Raw genomic sequence first — 15,317 nt, 5'->3', positions numbered from 1 at the left:
TTTAAGATATCATTTTGAGGTTCGCTCTATATTTCTCTAAAACATTTAGCATTTTAACAGATTTTTTTTCCCATTGTTTTTCAAAGTTATATAAAGACATCGTTCAAAGGTTTGGGGTCGGTAAGATTTATTGGTGTTTTTAAAAGAGTTTATTCAATCAAAAAGAAACAGTATGTGTGTGTGTGTGTGTGTGTGTGTGTGTGTGTGTGTGTGTGTGTGTGTGTGTGTGTGTGTGTGTGTGTGTGTGTGTGTGTGTGTGTGTGTGTGTGTGTGTGTGTGTGTGTGTGTGTGTGTGTGTGTGTGTGTGTGTGTGTGTGTGTGTGTATGTGTGTGTGTGTGTGTGTGTGTGTGTGTGTGTGTGTGTGTGTGTGTGTGTGTGTGTGTGTGTGTGTGTGTGTGTGTGTGTGTGTGTGTGTGTATAACGTTATTATTACAACTGTTTTCTATTTTAATGTTTTAAAATGTAATTTATTCCTGTGATGAGCAAAGCTGTATTTTCAGCAGTCTTAAGTGTCACGTAATCCTTCAGAAATCATTCTAATATGTTGATTTGCAATTCAGGAAACATGTCTTATTATTGATGCTTAATTATTATTATTTTTATTCTTCTTTCAGGATATGATGATTAGAAAGAACAGCATTTATTTTAAATAGAAATCTTTTTTAAAATCATAAATATCGACAATGTCACTTTTAATCAATTTAATGTGTCCGCAACACTTTTAAAGGCACAATATGTAAGATTTTTGGATTAAAATATCCTAAAACAATGTTATATTTTTGTTGTGTACTTACATTATCCCAAATGTATCCAGCCATGTTTAAATCCAGAGAAATCAGACATATTAACCAGTGCAACTGCCATTGCATCAGCTGTTTATGACGTCAAACCCGTGCTACCCTTGATTTCTGTAGAAAAAATGGAAACACCAAAGATGCTTTAATATTTAATGCATTTTATTAGACAGGTGAGCAACTGTTTGGACTTTATTGACACACAGCTAATCATTGTTATATAGCTCAATGCGGTTAGTCTTACTGTTTGAATCTACTCTCAATTTACCATAAGTAACATTTTTGTAACATGCCTCAGAGACAAAACAATTTTTTCATGTGGCAAACATAATTAGAAAGAGCAGATTATTATTAGTAGTGACATTAATACACCATTTCCTCTGCCCTACAATATATTTTTGAAATGAATTGCATGCCATTTAGAAACACACGTCATCTAGATTTTATTAATACGTGACCCTGGACCACAAAACCAGTTCATAAGGGTCCATTTTTAAATATTTGTTTTATTTATTTAAACATCATCTGAAAGCTGAATAAATAAAAGCTTTCCATTGATGTATTGTTTGTTAGGATAGGCTGAGCAAATACATTTTTATATATTTACAGTAGGAAATTTACAAAATATCTTCATGGAACATGATTGTTATTTAATATGATTTTTGGCCATAATTTTGACCCATGCAATGTATTGTTGGCTACTACTACAAATATACCCATGGGACTATACCCATGTTATTCTCTAATATCGTTCTAGCTTACTGCATGTGCAACAAGTGTCTTATACCAGGCACCATGCGAACGCACAGAGTAACATTACTGTTACATAACCCCATTATTTTACATTTTCAAGTGACCTGTAGTTGCCTGTTTATTAAGAATGAAATAAAATAATGTGAATTTAAGTAATCAAACGTAACTGTAACCAACTTCAGGGGTGAAGGAGAAAGGATGTTAAATGTAACTTTTATTGGGGAAAAAAACAACAACAAAATAAAAGGAGCATCAGCCGACTTTGGCATATGAGCATAATAAAAACGGCAAAGTAAAATGTCACAGGCTCTCGGCCCGCACTATTTAATACCACAGTAACGTTAATACAATTTTTAAACATTAAAATACATTAACATGAACATGATTACTGTCTGAGTCCCGTCAGATTGCTTTCCATGGGCTGTGGAGGTGATGATTACAACTCCCATGATTCCATGTTCATTCACAGCATCAGCACGCTTCACCTTATTATTTTGAATAAGCGACCTCTAGTGGCGAAACTTACATGCTATGCCATTAATATAAGCAATATTTTCTTGAAAAAAAATAATCATACTGACCCCAAACTTCTGAATGGTACATAATAGATATTATGTATTAAACAATTTTTTTCATTGCTACTTAATATATAATTTTTGTTGTGCTTTTTTTTTTACTTTAAACAATTAATTAAACAATGTATTAAATAGACATCTTTTGGGTCATTATAAATGTCTTAATTCTCGTTTTTGTTTAATTTAAGAATCACAGGCATTACAGAAAAAAAAATTACATTTTTTAATTTGTTAAAATAAAAAAACTATTATTTTCAATTGTAATAATATTTCCCAATACTTCTGGTTGTACTGGTTGTATTTTTGGTAAGCATAAGAGATTAAAAAATTGTAAGGTTTCCACTTTTGACAGGTATTGTAAAATATTATACATTACATTATAATTAGTTTTAAATGGTATCAAGCTTAATGCATTGTGAATCATCTACTGTTTTTTTAAAGATCATTTCCAGAGGAAAGGTTGTGCAGTTTGCCACAGTTAAGCGTGTCAGTGAAAAGATTCAGAGCCTTAACATTAAGATCACCCCTGACATGGTGCCGTCTGCTCGGCTACTGGTGTACTACGTCCTGTATGGGGAGGAAAAAGCAGAGCTGGTGGCAGACTCTGCGTGGATTGATGTGAAGGCTAAATGTGTTCAAAATTTACATGTAATGCATTTTTCTCTGTCATAAATAGTTTTGATGTGTTTTATGTTATTTATGAATAGTGAAATCATGACCATTGGAATATATTTCAGGTGGACATATCAACTCTCAAATCACAGTATAAACCCAAAGATAAACTCGAATTACGAGTGTCCACTTTACCTAGAGAGGAGTCACTGGTGGCTTTTTCCGCTGTAGATACGGCTTTGTACAACCTAAGATCTAACGACAAAGACCCTCTGAGAAAGGTAAAATAGCAGATTTGTTCAAAAAGATGTTGTACATAACTTGACAATGACAACATGGGGATGGTGCTTTTAAAGACAAAAATTACAAATTAAGGTCATGATAAAAATGAGTGATGATATATGTTGTTTTCTCTTTATCTCAGGTGCTACAACATGTCGAGCAAAGTGACTTGGGCTGTGGAAGAGGAGGAGGCAAAAATAATGCTGATGTGTTTGAGCGCGCCGGCCTTATGTTCCTCACCAATGCAAACGCCAAGACCTCCAGTACAGGTACGGCTCACTTGTAAAGTTAATGAGGGAGTGTGACTCGTTACATTAAAACATCTCAGTATAAAGAACAACCCAGGCTCATTTGAAAAATCTGTGACCCTGCCTACCAGTGGCGAGGCCAGAAATTTTTAACTGAGTGGACCTTGGTGGAATAGGGTGGACCTCAATGACTACTCTCAAATTACACAAATTTAACAATATGGGACAAAATCACTTGACAGTAAATATAAGCTATATATGATTTATTTTTCGCCAACAAATTCATATAATTCATATATACAAAATTAATTTATAACAAGCAGCTACAAAGCATATTGCAAGGAAGACAAATATAGATATTGTGCTGCTATATGACCACTGTAACAAGACATCAGTGTTCAGTAATTGGGTTCATTTTAAAATGGAATAACCAGTTCTTGTCACTTATGCAACTCAGTATAACTGTTATCAAACATGTATTTGCAGCTTAACCTGTGAGAATTTCGTCTCGTGTTATGCACCATGGCCCATGTTAAAAGTTTATTTCACTAGCAGACGTAAACTCATCTTCCCATCCGCTCAACAATACGTGATTGGCTAAACATTACTACTAAGCTTATTGATTGGCGGTTGCAATAAGGCAGTTATATGAAAATGTTTTCACTCTACCGTAATTATTTTTTAATAGGGATGTCAATCGATTTAAATATTTAATCGCTATTAATCGCATGATTGTCATGAGCTAACTCGCGATTAATCGCAATTTAATCGCACATTTTTAGCAATTGTAAATCTAAAATTAAGTTTTTAATACTCTAATCAACATGAGTATGGACAAATATGCATGCTTTATGCAAATATACATTTATTATTAGTGAAACCATACTTATTCAATAATAATCAATAGAGCATGAAGATTAGACGTATCAAAGGGCATAGATGTTTATCTAAGAAATTGTTCATGTCTCTTAAGCCTAAACTTTAAAATTAAGTGTAAGTAGTGATTTCTCTCATTTTAAGAATATAAAGGGAGTTTTTACACTGGAAGTTTAATTCAGAGCAGGGTACAGTTCGTATGAAAAATTGGTAATGTGTACCTGTGAGCGCACCAGAACCACACCATACCCGGAGGAGGTCCATATTCAACGAGTAGGAATATAGTGCGGCCCCTTTAAGAGACGCGCGCTTCCTATTGAACTGCCGGTATTTTGCGTGTGCGCGCCGAACTGGGCCGCGATTTACGTGGACAGTGTAAAGAACACGGACTCGGGAGCGCGCTTGTTCAGGAAAGTAACCTTTGCATTCGTTTTAGCCGATTGTAATGTATTTAGTTCAATAAAACAGGTGTACTGTAATCGGTCATAATGATTTACCTCAGACATGAGCGAGAGTGAGCTGCAGTGCATCGCCCTCGGACTGCAGAGAATGTGCTCAGTGAAAAAACACCCTTTTCTTTCTGGAGTCTAATAAAAGTTAAACAAAAAATGTGGTAGCTTATGTGGTAGCTTATGTAGGCAATAACTGCACTTTTGGTTTAGAATATTAATGTCAACCCTTTTCTTTCCCTATTAATGTTTGCTGCTACATCCTTTGCGTCTGACTGCTCTCACTTTTTCCAACTACGGGCTATGCCCTATGCCACGGATCAAACAAAATGCGCGCTGCGTTACTAAATTTAGTGCTGTTAAAATGAATTTGCGTTAAAGCGTTATTAACATATTTGACAGCCCTATTTTTTAATGAAACTTTTTGTACGTGTTTAAGTGATTTGTGTTGTCACATAGGCATATTCTTTCTGCTATCCCAATTTTTTTTTTTTTTTTTTTTTTTGTCTGTTCTTATTGGGTGGGCCAGCCGTCAATCTGAGTGGGCCAGTGCCACCCTGGCCCTTATGTAGCCTCGCCCCTGCTGCCTACATTTTTGCAACACCCAAAATATGTACCTCCAGGCAGGGGCGTGGGACTGGGGGGATAAAGGGTAGGCTACTGAGTAACCAGGGCCCGAGGCAGGGGGGGGATCAATTGTTTGGCCTCGGAACACTCCAAGTGTTCCGAGGCCAAACAATTGATTTGTGTGAAGAAAATCCTCAAAAGCGATCAGTAACGTCGAGTCCATCCGCCAAAGATTAATAATACATTTCAAATATTGCCGCAATGCCGCCGGAAAAAACGTCACGTCAGCTTTGACAGCATTGGCTGTCGTATGTCGCGTGACTAATTGCGTCATTATGTCAACTTTGATTGTAAAATGCCATTGGCTCTCGTGTCTCGTGACCAATCGCGTCACTTGCCGTGTGTATCATTTGAAATAGAAATTTGAATGAATGAATGAGTGCGTGTGTGTTCTGTTCGCAAAGGAGCCATAGACAGTAAAAGAAATGGACGGAGCGTTCCCATTGACTTCTACGGCGTTCAGTGAAGTCAACCTAGGGGCACTCACTTCCTGATGGCTGAGCGAACTGCGCAGGCTCAGACTGAGCTTGACGACGTAGATGTGACGTGAGCCTCCTGTCTGACAGCTGTACGTCTTCTAGTAGTTGTGGAAAGTGAAATCTGAATCACGTTGTTTAAATATTTTCTCCCGTTGCTTTTGGCTCACTATGGGCTTCTCCCCATTCTTCTCCCTTAACTTTATCAGACTTTATGTCTCCACGTCCCCCCGACTGCCTCATAGACAGTCAAAGATTGCCTGCGAGCGTCTCCTCAGGTCTATACGGTAATTTCTCAACTGTGCGACAGAGTCGCGTTGGTTATGACGCAATCGTTAGCCTATTTTTACAAAAACAGCTTCTGCGGGGCGATAGTGTAAGATACAAGGTAATGGAGCCTTTTATGCATTGTCGTGTTTCTTTAGAAATAAACAATAGACAAATGGAGTCTTTATACGCCTCAGATGTAAAGTTATTCACTGTCAAAGTGACTCAAAAATGAATGGGAGTCAATGGGATGCTAACAGCAGGTGATGGCTTGGTTAGCAATGGCAGCCCCTATGGGTGGAACGCTTTCCGAGCGCTAGATTACCCCCTTGAAAGGAGCGCGATCATCATTTCAACGAATAAAACATTAAGATCAACTCTGTTCTTCACATGAAGATATCGTATGACTTCAGTCATGACTGACTTTTTTGGTCAGTTTTTGCGATAAATACATGTGACTGTACATTTATTTGCCTGTTACGTGTTTTATATTGTTGAGAGTTGGTAGGTTTAGGGTAGGAGTAGAGTTAGTTGCTCCAAAATATAAAATTAGGCTATGAATATTAATTCTGTGAGATCAGGTTGGCGGTGTATGTTTAGGCAAAGTCATGATGTCATGTTGCGCATCTGGAAAGGAGAAAAAATATAGCGCCTCCGGTGGACGTTTCACCCAAAAAGGGCCGGTAAACGTACCTGGAGGGGTACATATTTCGGGTGTTGCAAAAATGTAGGCAGAGTCACGTATGTCCAATGAGCCTGGGTTGATAAAGAACATGATAATTTGTTGAAATACTGGCAAATGTATTTTATTTTCTTCTTTTATAGGGGGGGTCTGCTCAGACACAGTTAGGCTGAAGCGTTCACTTACCCTAGAGGAAAAGTTTGAAGCAAAGGGTGTGTTTGCAAGTATTTTGTGTTTGAACGCAGTAACAGTATGCACTAATAACCTTTTTTTAATCACTGTAACATCATCTAGATACATTTATGCCCACATATTTGTTGTACAGCCAAAACATATGGGGCATCCAAGAGATGTTGCTTATCTGGGACACGCAGTAGCCCGAAGCTTGAAACCTGTGGAGATCGTTCTAGTAGATTGACTTTTCCTCCGTAAGGAATTATTAAGTTATTTTGATGTGACACTTCATATTTTAGAGATCTTTTTTAGTTTATATTATATATTTAACATAGCCCATCTGAGTGAAACTGCAACTATACAGTGGTGGCCAAAATGATTGGAACACCTGACAGATCTGAAAATATTTACCTTTTTTGCCTCCAAAACATGATTTTATTTCATAATGTTCATGAAGTGAAGCATGCAATATCAGATGAGGTGAGTCGTACTGTTTTTATCCACTTAAAAATGCAATATTTGGTATGTCCACCTTTTGCAGCAATTACAGCAGCACATCTCTCTGGCATAGTGTCAATATATTTTCTCTAAGAACTTCAACACTAATATTATCCCATGCCTTCTGCAACTGAAGCCAAAGGCTTTCCTTTGAATGTACAATAGATCTGTTCAGTTCATTTTCTAACTCACCTCAAATGTGCTCGATGGGTTTGAGGTCTGGACTTTGAGGGGGTTAGTCCATCACTTTCAATGTTCCAGCAGATTCCTTCTGTCACAGGTAGTTCCAGCAATAGTTAGAAGAATGTTTCGGTTCATTGTACTTTTAAAAAATAAATTCAGGCCCAATATGACTCCCAGATGCCAAGTATTCGTATCATTTTGGCCACCACTGTATACTTTAACATTAGTCTGTCTCTTCACACTGTGTAAAGTATTCTAGTGAATCATTTCATATGACACAGTCTTTCGAACATGTAGAGATTTGGCTGAGACCTTGAAGAAAAGGTGCCGGCGTGCCTTCTTGGACTGCTGTGAATTTTCTCAGAACCTCCGTAAAGAGAACTCAGCGGGTCAAATCATTCTAAGCCGTGGAGGTATGGTTGTTGCTTCAACATAATGAACTTATACATTAACTTGGATGACTAAACATGTAAAAAGGCAAGATCTAAAATTCTCCATTATGTAATGTAGCAATAGTCTTTCTGCTGGATGTGATGCCATCTCAGATAAGGAGCTACTTCCCAGAGAGCTGGTTATGGGAGGAACACACCAGCAGGTAAGAAATCTCTCTGAACCACAATAACTTCTGTCTAATTGATAACTTTTATTATAGAGTTTTGGAAAAAAATCTTAAAATATGCTATATCCATTAGGATTTAGTTTCTAACCTTATTTTGAAATACATCAGACTCTACATATGAAATTTTTCTTTTTTTGTAAAATTATCCAATTTTACCTTTCACTTCAATCTGTTTAAGGTCTGGGTTGGTAAACATTACCAAAACTCTTCCAGATTCACTGACTACGTGGGAGCTGAAAGCAGTTGGGGTATTCAGTAATGGTGAGGAAACAAGCTGGTTCGAAATGATTTGTTTTAGCATCACCTGGTGGCTGAAAAAGGAAATACTGTATCTGCAGCCTAAGCCTGGCTGCCACACTCATCTTGAAAACTGATGCCAACGCGTCTAGATCGCTTGTCTTTAGATTTTCTTTATTTTCGGGAAGAGATTGGAGTTAATCTTTAGTAAGCTTTAATTTTTACATATTCATAACTGAATCCTAAATGGAGAGCTTGTTTCTATATGCATTCACCTTCACAATTTCTCTCAGAAATGATGACCATGTTGGGTCTGTGTATCATTAAATTATTGTATTTTTTTACAACACCGGCAAAGATCGTGTATTCCAGCGCGTGTGCAGACAGGGTTGCCAAGTTTTTATAACAAAGGCTGCCAACTACTAGCCCTAAACAATAGCTTCTTGGGTATAGAGGAAAAAAAATGGCGTTTGGGGGGTAAAATGTGTGTTATTTTGGCAAGGTTGCCTGCTAAAATTTGCACTCATGGGTCTCACATAATAGTCGCTTCAACCCGCGGACACAGAAAACAACCCGCGGAGAAAACGCGGACTTGGCAACACAGTGCAGTTGAACTCTGTTCACATTTGACAATGCGTCGCTTCGTTGCTCTGATTGGTTGTTGGTCTATCCAATTGATGTCTTTCCTGGTTCGGTTGAAACACGCCCCATAATTACAGCCCAATGGAGCAGTTTCAGACTCATATTCTGACTAGAATTGTGTATGACCACGTCAGGCTATAATACTACAGTATCTTGAGGTAATTAAATTCTCGAATAAGTCTAATACAATTCAATACTTTGAGGTAATTACCCTCCCGAAGTAATGTTACAGTGTCCCGTCGAGAAGCTACTGTCACTACCCCATTAACACATGAGGACACAGGTCCTTAAACATCTATAGGCTACACTCTCACCATCCTTCTCAGGTGTATGCTGGTCCAACACAGGATCATTAATAACTCTTGAGTATTACAGCCTAACCCAGAGGACAGCTCTACATGTATATCCAAAACTATCACTCTCTGCTGTGGTCTTTTGAGTGTACAATCTTTAGTACTTCTATCTCTCAGCTGCACAGCATATACCAGACACGATTTCCAAGTAGCTCTTTGTAGAAATTACGTTTTATTTATGGCCAGGAGATCACTAATCACAACAACCAAATGAGTCTCTCTGAATAGAAAGATGCATGTACATTTAAACCTTACAGTTGAGTGAAAATCAATGTCACTCAAGTTTCCTTCACTGTTATTTATTCTGTTTTAAGCACTTTTTTGGGATGTCTACATGGTCTTTGACCTGAACATAGTTTGTGTTTTTCCTGTAGTTTCATATTAAATAACCCTTTGACCACTTCTGAGGCCATTATATCAAATACTTTTATCACATTATGTTACTTTGGTTCCCTGAGTAGGTAAAAAAGTTGCTGCGAAGCGGGCACTATGGGAACACCTTCGGTGTGACAAATGTCTGAAGCCCTTTTCATGCCGTTTTATTTGCCAGTAGCGCTTAGCACCACCCCAAGAAATACATCACGCATGATTCATATCAGCGTGCTACACGCTATTTCATCAGATTTCTATGACGAAGGAAGCTCTTATTAATTATGGGAAAGGCCAGCATCGCAGCGACCATTCCCTATTCCCTTTCATAAGTTCTATGCTATGAAGCATGGGAACGATATACCATAATGCCTTCATGTACCTGAAGATAGCTGGAAGAATGAGGAAAGCATATGCTCAAGTAGATAAAACCTGGGAGCCAAGAGACATCCATACTTCCAGACCAAATAGACCAATCAGACCAAACTTGATTAAGGTGTTCAGAGATGACCATCCTGCCCCAACTCTAACATCTTCCAAATACGTTTCTCTCCAACTCCAATGGCTAAAATGGAGGGCCTGCTAGACCCTCCAGGACGAATTTCCATGAAGGAAATTTGTGCAGGGGCAAAAAGGCTTAAGCCGTCTTGTCCCTTGCAGAAAATGGGAAACCCAGGGGTGACGTCCAACAGGAACACCTCTGCCTCATGGGCACATGCTCTCAGCAGATATAGCTGCCACATAAACTTAAAGAGTGGCAGCTGTCATGCTGCCTGCACTAAGAGAAAAAAAGCTTCCACTTAAAGTCTCAGTGAACGGGAAGTAGCGAGTGATTTTCTTCAGTGCCGTGACATATTTGAAGAAGAATATGACTCGCTCATAGCAGACGAACAGTTGGAGGGGAGTGGTTACACATTTTAAAACGCAAGCTGACAAAACTGACATCAGCTGAGAAGGAACGCCGTTTCTAGACCGGAAGTAACTTTTCAGATTTTGATTAAAGATTACCACGGCAAACAATTGTTTTCTGTGTATTAACTTGCACAGATTAATTGTTCACCCTAAGACCTGTAATATGTGCTAACAAAGTAAAGAAGATCAATTTTGATTTCATGAGGACTTTAAAAACCACATGTGCCCTAAAGTTAAGAATAGTGTTGATAATCTCAGCCAAGAGATCAGAACATATTAACGTGCTCATATCATACCCCGGGCCTGAGGGAAACCTCCCAAGGAGGGCCAAGCAGCCTGACCAGGTCTGAGAAACATATCTAAGTGGGGCCACCAGCAACAGATGTCTCACTTCATCCATATAAGACGAGTGTTTTTCTTTCCTCAGAAAGGAGGTGAGCTTTGAGCACAAAACGCAGGCTTTCACAGTGTCAACCAGATAGGCCGTCAACTGCCCCCTGAGCATGCTGAAGGCCCAAACATTGCATGCACTTATCATGAGTGTCAATATTAGTCTCTCTGTTTAGTCTCTTGAGGTTTACCGTAGTCCAAAACTTACTTAAGATGGACAGTGACTTTCTTCTAGAGCGGCTGTACAGCCAAAACGATCTTTGTTGCATTATTTTCCTATTATCACTGTAAAGCTGCTTTGAAACAATCTGTATTGTAAAAAGCGCTATATAAATGAATAAAGGAAACTAGTCTTCCCCCAGGTTGTGCAAACACAGTTGAGGCCAGACATGGTCTTATGGTCGGAGGAGGCAAGGAAGCTAATCTTGATTGAACTGACGGTTCCATGGGAAGACGGGTGCGAGGAGGCCTACGAGCGGAAAGCCACCAAGTATCAGGACCTCGTTGAGCAGTGTAGGGCCAAAGGGTGGCAGACCTGGCTATTCCCGGTTGAGGTCGGGTGTAGGGGTTTCCCGGCACAGTCTGTGTGGAAAACACTCACAGCTCTGGGTTTGGCAGGTAGGGAAAGGAAGGTAGCTGTTCGTAGGTTGGGTGAGGCAGCAGAAAGAGCGTCTTGCTGGCTCTGGAGTAGGAGGGAGGAGTTGAGCTGGGGGCCAGGAGGAGGTGGGCAGTGACTGGCCACCACTGCCGACCCGCCAACTGGAGGGTGTTGTGGTTCAGGGTCGAAACATCCCGTGAAAGTTGGACGCCACCTGACGACATCTTCTCCTGGCTGAAAGCTACTGCCATGTACTACAGTCAGTGACTGAATTAGATAGCATCAGTTAGATGTATCCAATAGTAGTAAGGTGACGTGACCATAGGCGCAAGCTTCACAAAAACAGCCATCATTACAAACAGTGCATTCAGGAAAGTTTCCAGTATGCATGCAGACATTTTGGGGTGTTTAATTTGAATCTCAGACTCTCCTGTCCTTTGGTCAGGAATCTGTGTGTCAGATGAAAAGGTTCAGGTGTCCCAGGACATTAGTGTGGATGTACCCTTGCCTTATTCAATGGTTCGTGGAGAGCAGATCGAGCTCAGGGGTTCAGTCTACAATCAGCGTTCTTCAAAAACTCATGTAAGCGGTTCACTTCTTATTCAGGTGGATGAGTTTAAATAGAAATTATACTTTCTATTTACTAAAATTTCTACTTTCTACTTCTACTTCTATTTCTACTAAAATACACTACCGTTCAAACATTTGGGTCAAATTCTATTTACAATAAATACTCAAATTTCTATTCATCAAAGATCCTGAAAAATCTATAATGGTTTTCATAGGAAATATTGATAATAGTACAATGTTTCCTGAGCACCAAATTAGAAAATTAGATCGATTTATGAACGATCATGACACTAAAGACTGGAGTAATGGCTACTGAAAATTCAGCTTTGCCATCACAAGAATAAATTACACTTTAAAATGTACACCATTTTAAATCGTAATAATATTTTACAATACTACTGTTTTACTGCATTTGATCAAACAAATGTAGTCTTGGTGATCATAAGAGACAGCATTAAAAAATCTTATTGACCCTAATCTTTTGAACAATGGTGTATATATTTATGTAGTATATATTTATGTATGATAAACTCATTACAGTTTTCTTTCTCTCTATCTTTTTATATCTCACTCATAAATGAGTAGTTCAGTGTGACCCTGACGGCAACAGAGGGAGTGTGTGTGTTTCGTGGAACTCAACAGGAGATAAATGGAAAGCCAAATGAAAACAAGGGGCATGTCGAAGGTCGTTCAGTCGCTTTGGTCACGTTCTACATCATGGCCTTGGAAGCAGGAACTCATACGCTCACTTTCACATTAAAAACTAAGTGGGGAGCTGAGAGTGTGGTCAAGAAATTGAAAGTTGTGGTAAGAGGCTATGCAGTCAGTGCTTGAGGACTGTAGCTTTTGCAATGTGTTCCTTGCTCTCTAAAGATTACTAAATCAAACTAAATTTGTCATTCATTTGTCCTTATGAATGTCACATTCCAAATCAAATGAGTACAGTTTTTTGATTCTACATGATATTTTTTGCTTTTAAATTGTATTTATTTCAGTTTAATATGCATAAGATTAGGATCTTACAGACTAATATTCTGCTACTTCACAGCCAGAGGGAATTAAAACGGAAATACAAAGTGGTGGAAGAATAGATCCAAAAGGAGTCTTTGGTAAGGACATTTGAAGAGTAAAATCATGCTCTCAGCTCATGTCCTAATTTTCACAGCATGCAGTTTCACACCATTTCTTTTTCCTTTCCTAGGCACTTCCATGCGAAAACTTGAGCTTAAAAATGTCATTCCACCAAACATTGCACCCAAGTCAACTGTGGATCGTATTCTAACAATTAATGGTGATGCCTATGAAACTTGAACACAATTGTACAGATGCTAAATTATAGCAACTTTATGATTATGTTATGCTGAATTATGTTTCTTTTAGATTAAAATGATTATATTGGAGATTTCAGGGGCCCTGTGTGTTTTATAGTGAGAAAATGTTGCCAAGTCTGACTTTGTAACTCTTTCTTTGTGTTCAGGTGAAGTACTGGGAGAGCTTCTGTCAATAATAAATAACCCAGAAGGTTTAAAACGGTTGACTAACCTGCCACGAAGAAATGCAGAGATGGAGCTCATGAGTCTCCTGCCACTCTACTATGTCTACCACTACATAGAAAAGACAGAGAAATGGGGCATTCTGGGGAAGGAGCTTCCAAGTGAAAATGAATTAAAGAGGAAGATGCAAGCTGGTGGGATGTTTGTTTCAATTAGAGTAGAATAAAATAGAATATTTTTTTTTCATCTTACATTTCTTGTATATCATGTTATTTTATTATTTTTATTTCATATTTACTTTGTCTTTATACTCGATTCCATATACCAGTAAAACATTTTAATAAATACATTTAGTTGCTTGTCTTATACAAAAGTAACTATATCAGTTCTTATCATTATAATGAACTGTAATTAACTATAAAGTGATTTAAAGACTAACTGTTCCTTTCCAGGCATCACCAGCATCATGTCATATAAGCTGAATTCTGAATATGCTTTCACCATGTCATCGAACAAGGACAAACCAGCCAGTACCTGGTAAACAACTGCTCAATTTCTTGTTTGCCATATTTTTTCCTCGTTGGCAGCAGAAACGAAGCTTTGTCTAATTGTTATTTTACAAATGTTTTACTTACTCAGATAGAAATGTACCTGCTACTTACATTCTAGTAATGTTGTAAAAACTTCTTTAGGGTGACGGCTCTTATAGTCAAGGCTTTTGCTGACATGCAAGAATATGTCGATTTGAACTCTGAAGTGCTGCCTAACACCATCAATTGGCTGATTAAAGATCGTCAGAATGATGATGGCTCGTTCTCTGAGAAATCAAAAAGCAATTCACCTAAGCTCATGGTATGTTAAGAAAATAATTGTTTGTGATATTATACTGTGTATTTCAGTGTTTTGATCCAGATCTTGTTTTTAAGGGTGCTGGAGCAGATGTCACTGAAAAGACAGTATTCCTTACATCTTTTGTCATGATTGGAATTAAAAATGCTCTGAAGGTCCCAAACCTTAACATACAGGTATGGCTGAAAGTAAAATCTGAACAATCAGAAACCTAAATGTGGAATTCTTCGTCATTCAGTCAGTGACTAACAGCACAATTGTCTCTCTAGGCCTTTAAAAATTCTTTAGATCGTGCCACGCAGTACCTCTCCTCTAAGTTACAGAAGATTGAAAGTTTATATGTTAAAGCCATTGCATCCTATGCTTTAACACTGGTAGACATACATAATATGCCAGCAGTTAGTCTTTATGAAAAAATCAAAAAGCAGGCTCAAGTTAAAGGTAAAATCTTATTTGTAATATTCCACATGCTTTTGACCAAAAAAATCAGCACAGATTAGACCCTCTAATATTTGACCAATAGCTTAATTTGACCAATTTGTCTGTACATCTTACATTTTCAGGAAACCCAGCCACAATTCGTTACTGGCAAGACTCTACACCTAACAAAGATTCATTAAAACCCAGTGGTGCAACAGCAAAGACTGTGGAAACAACAGTTTATGTCCTGCTTAACGCTTTAGTCAGAGGTGATTCCAACTATGTAAAGCCCATCCTGAACTGGTTAACACAAGACCAGAGATACGGAGGGGGCATTCATTCAACACAGGTACTCTAATGCAGGTTTT

At 38.3% G+C, this 15,317-nt stretch overlaps 1 protein-coding gene across 1 annotated transcript in view; it reads left to right on the top strand.

Annotated features, from left to right (window-relative positions):
* c5 (complement component 5) overlaps positions 1–15,317 on the top strand; it is a 28,078-nt gene that overhangs the window by 5,248 nt on the left and 7,513 nt on the right. Inside the window, exons 13-30 of the mRNA XM_067438004.1 lie at positions 2,565–2,771; positions 2,861–3,016; positions 3,160–3,286; positions 6,786–6,854; positions 6,968–7,070; positions 7,795–7,910; positions 8,008–8,092; positions 8,295–8,377; positions 12,063–12,199; positions 12,773–12,994; positions 13,236–13,296; positions 13,389–13,478; positions 13,665–13,874; positions 14,133–14,217; positions 14,373–14,532; positions 14,607–14,705; positions 14,799–14,970; positions 15,093–15,298. Coding sequence (XP_067294105.1) covers positions 2,565–2,771; positions 2,861–3,016; positions 3,160–3,286; positions 6,786–6,854; positions 6,968–7,070; positions 7,795–7,910; positions 8,008–8,092; positions 8,295–8,377; positions 12,063–12,199; positions 12,773–12,994; positions 13,236–13,296; positions 13,389–13,478; positions 13,665–13,874; positions 14,133–14,217; positions 14,373–14,532; positions 14,607–14,705; positions 14,799–14,970; positions 15,093–15,298 — 2,388 coding nt within the window. The remainder of the gene's footprint in view (positions 1–2,564; positions 2,772–2,860; positions 3,017–3,159; positions 3,287–6,785; positions 6,855–6,967; positions 7,071–7,794; positions 7,911–8,007; positions 8,093–8,294; positions 8,378–12,062; positions 12,200–12,772; positions 12,995–13,235; positions 13,297–13,388; positions 13,479–13,664; positions 13,875–14,132; positions 14,218–14,372; positions 14,533–14,606; positions 14,706–14,798; positions 14,971–15,092; positions 15,299–15,317) is intronic.

The sequence above is a fragment of the Pseudorasbora parva genome, chromosome 3, assembly GCF_024679245.1.
Source record: "Pseudorasbora parva isolate DD20220531a chromosome 3, ASM2467924v1, whole genome shotgun sequence".
In the NCBI taxonomy this organism is placed as follows: Eukaryota; Metazoa; Chordata; class Actinopteri; order Cypriniformes; family Gobionidae; genus Pseudorasbora; species Pseudorasbora parva.
The sequence above is the reverse complement of the archived record's forward strand: the minus strand, read 5'-3'. Positions and strand labels throughout refer to the sequence as shown.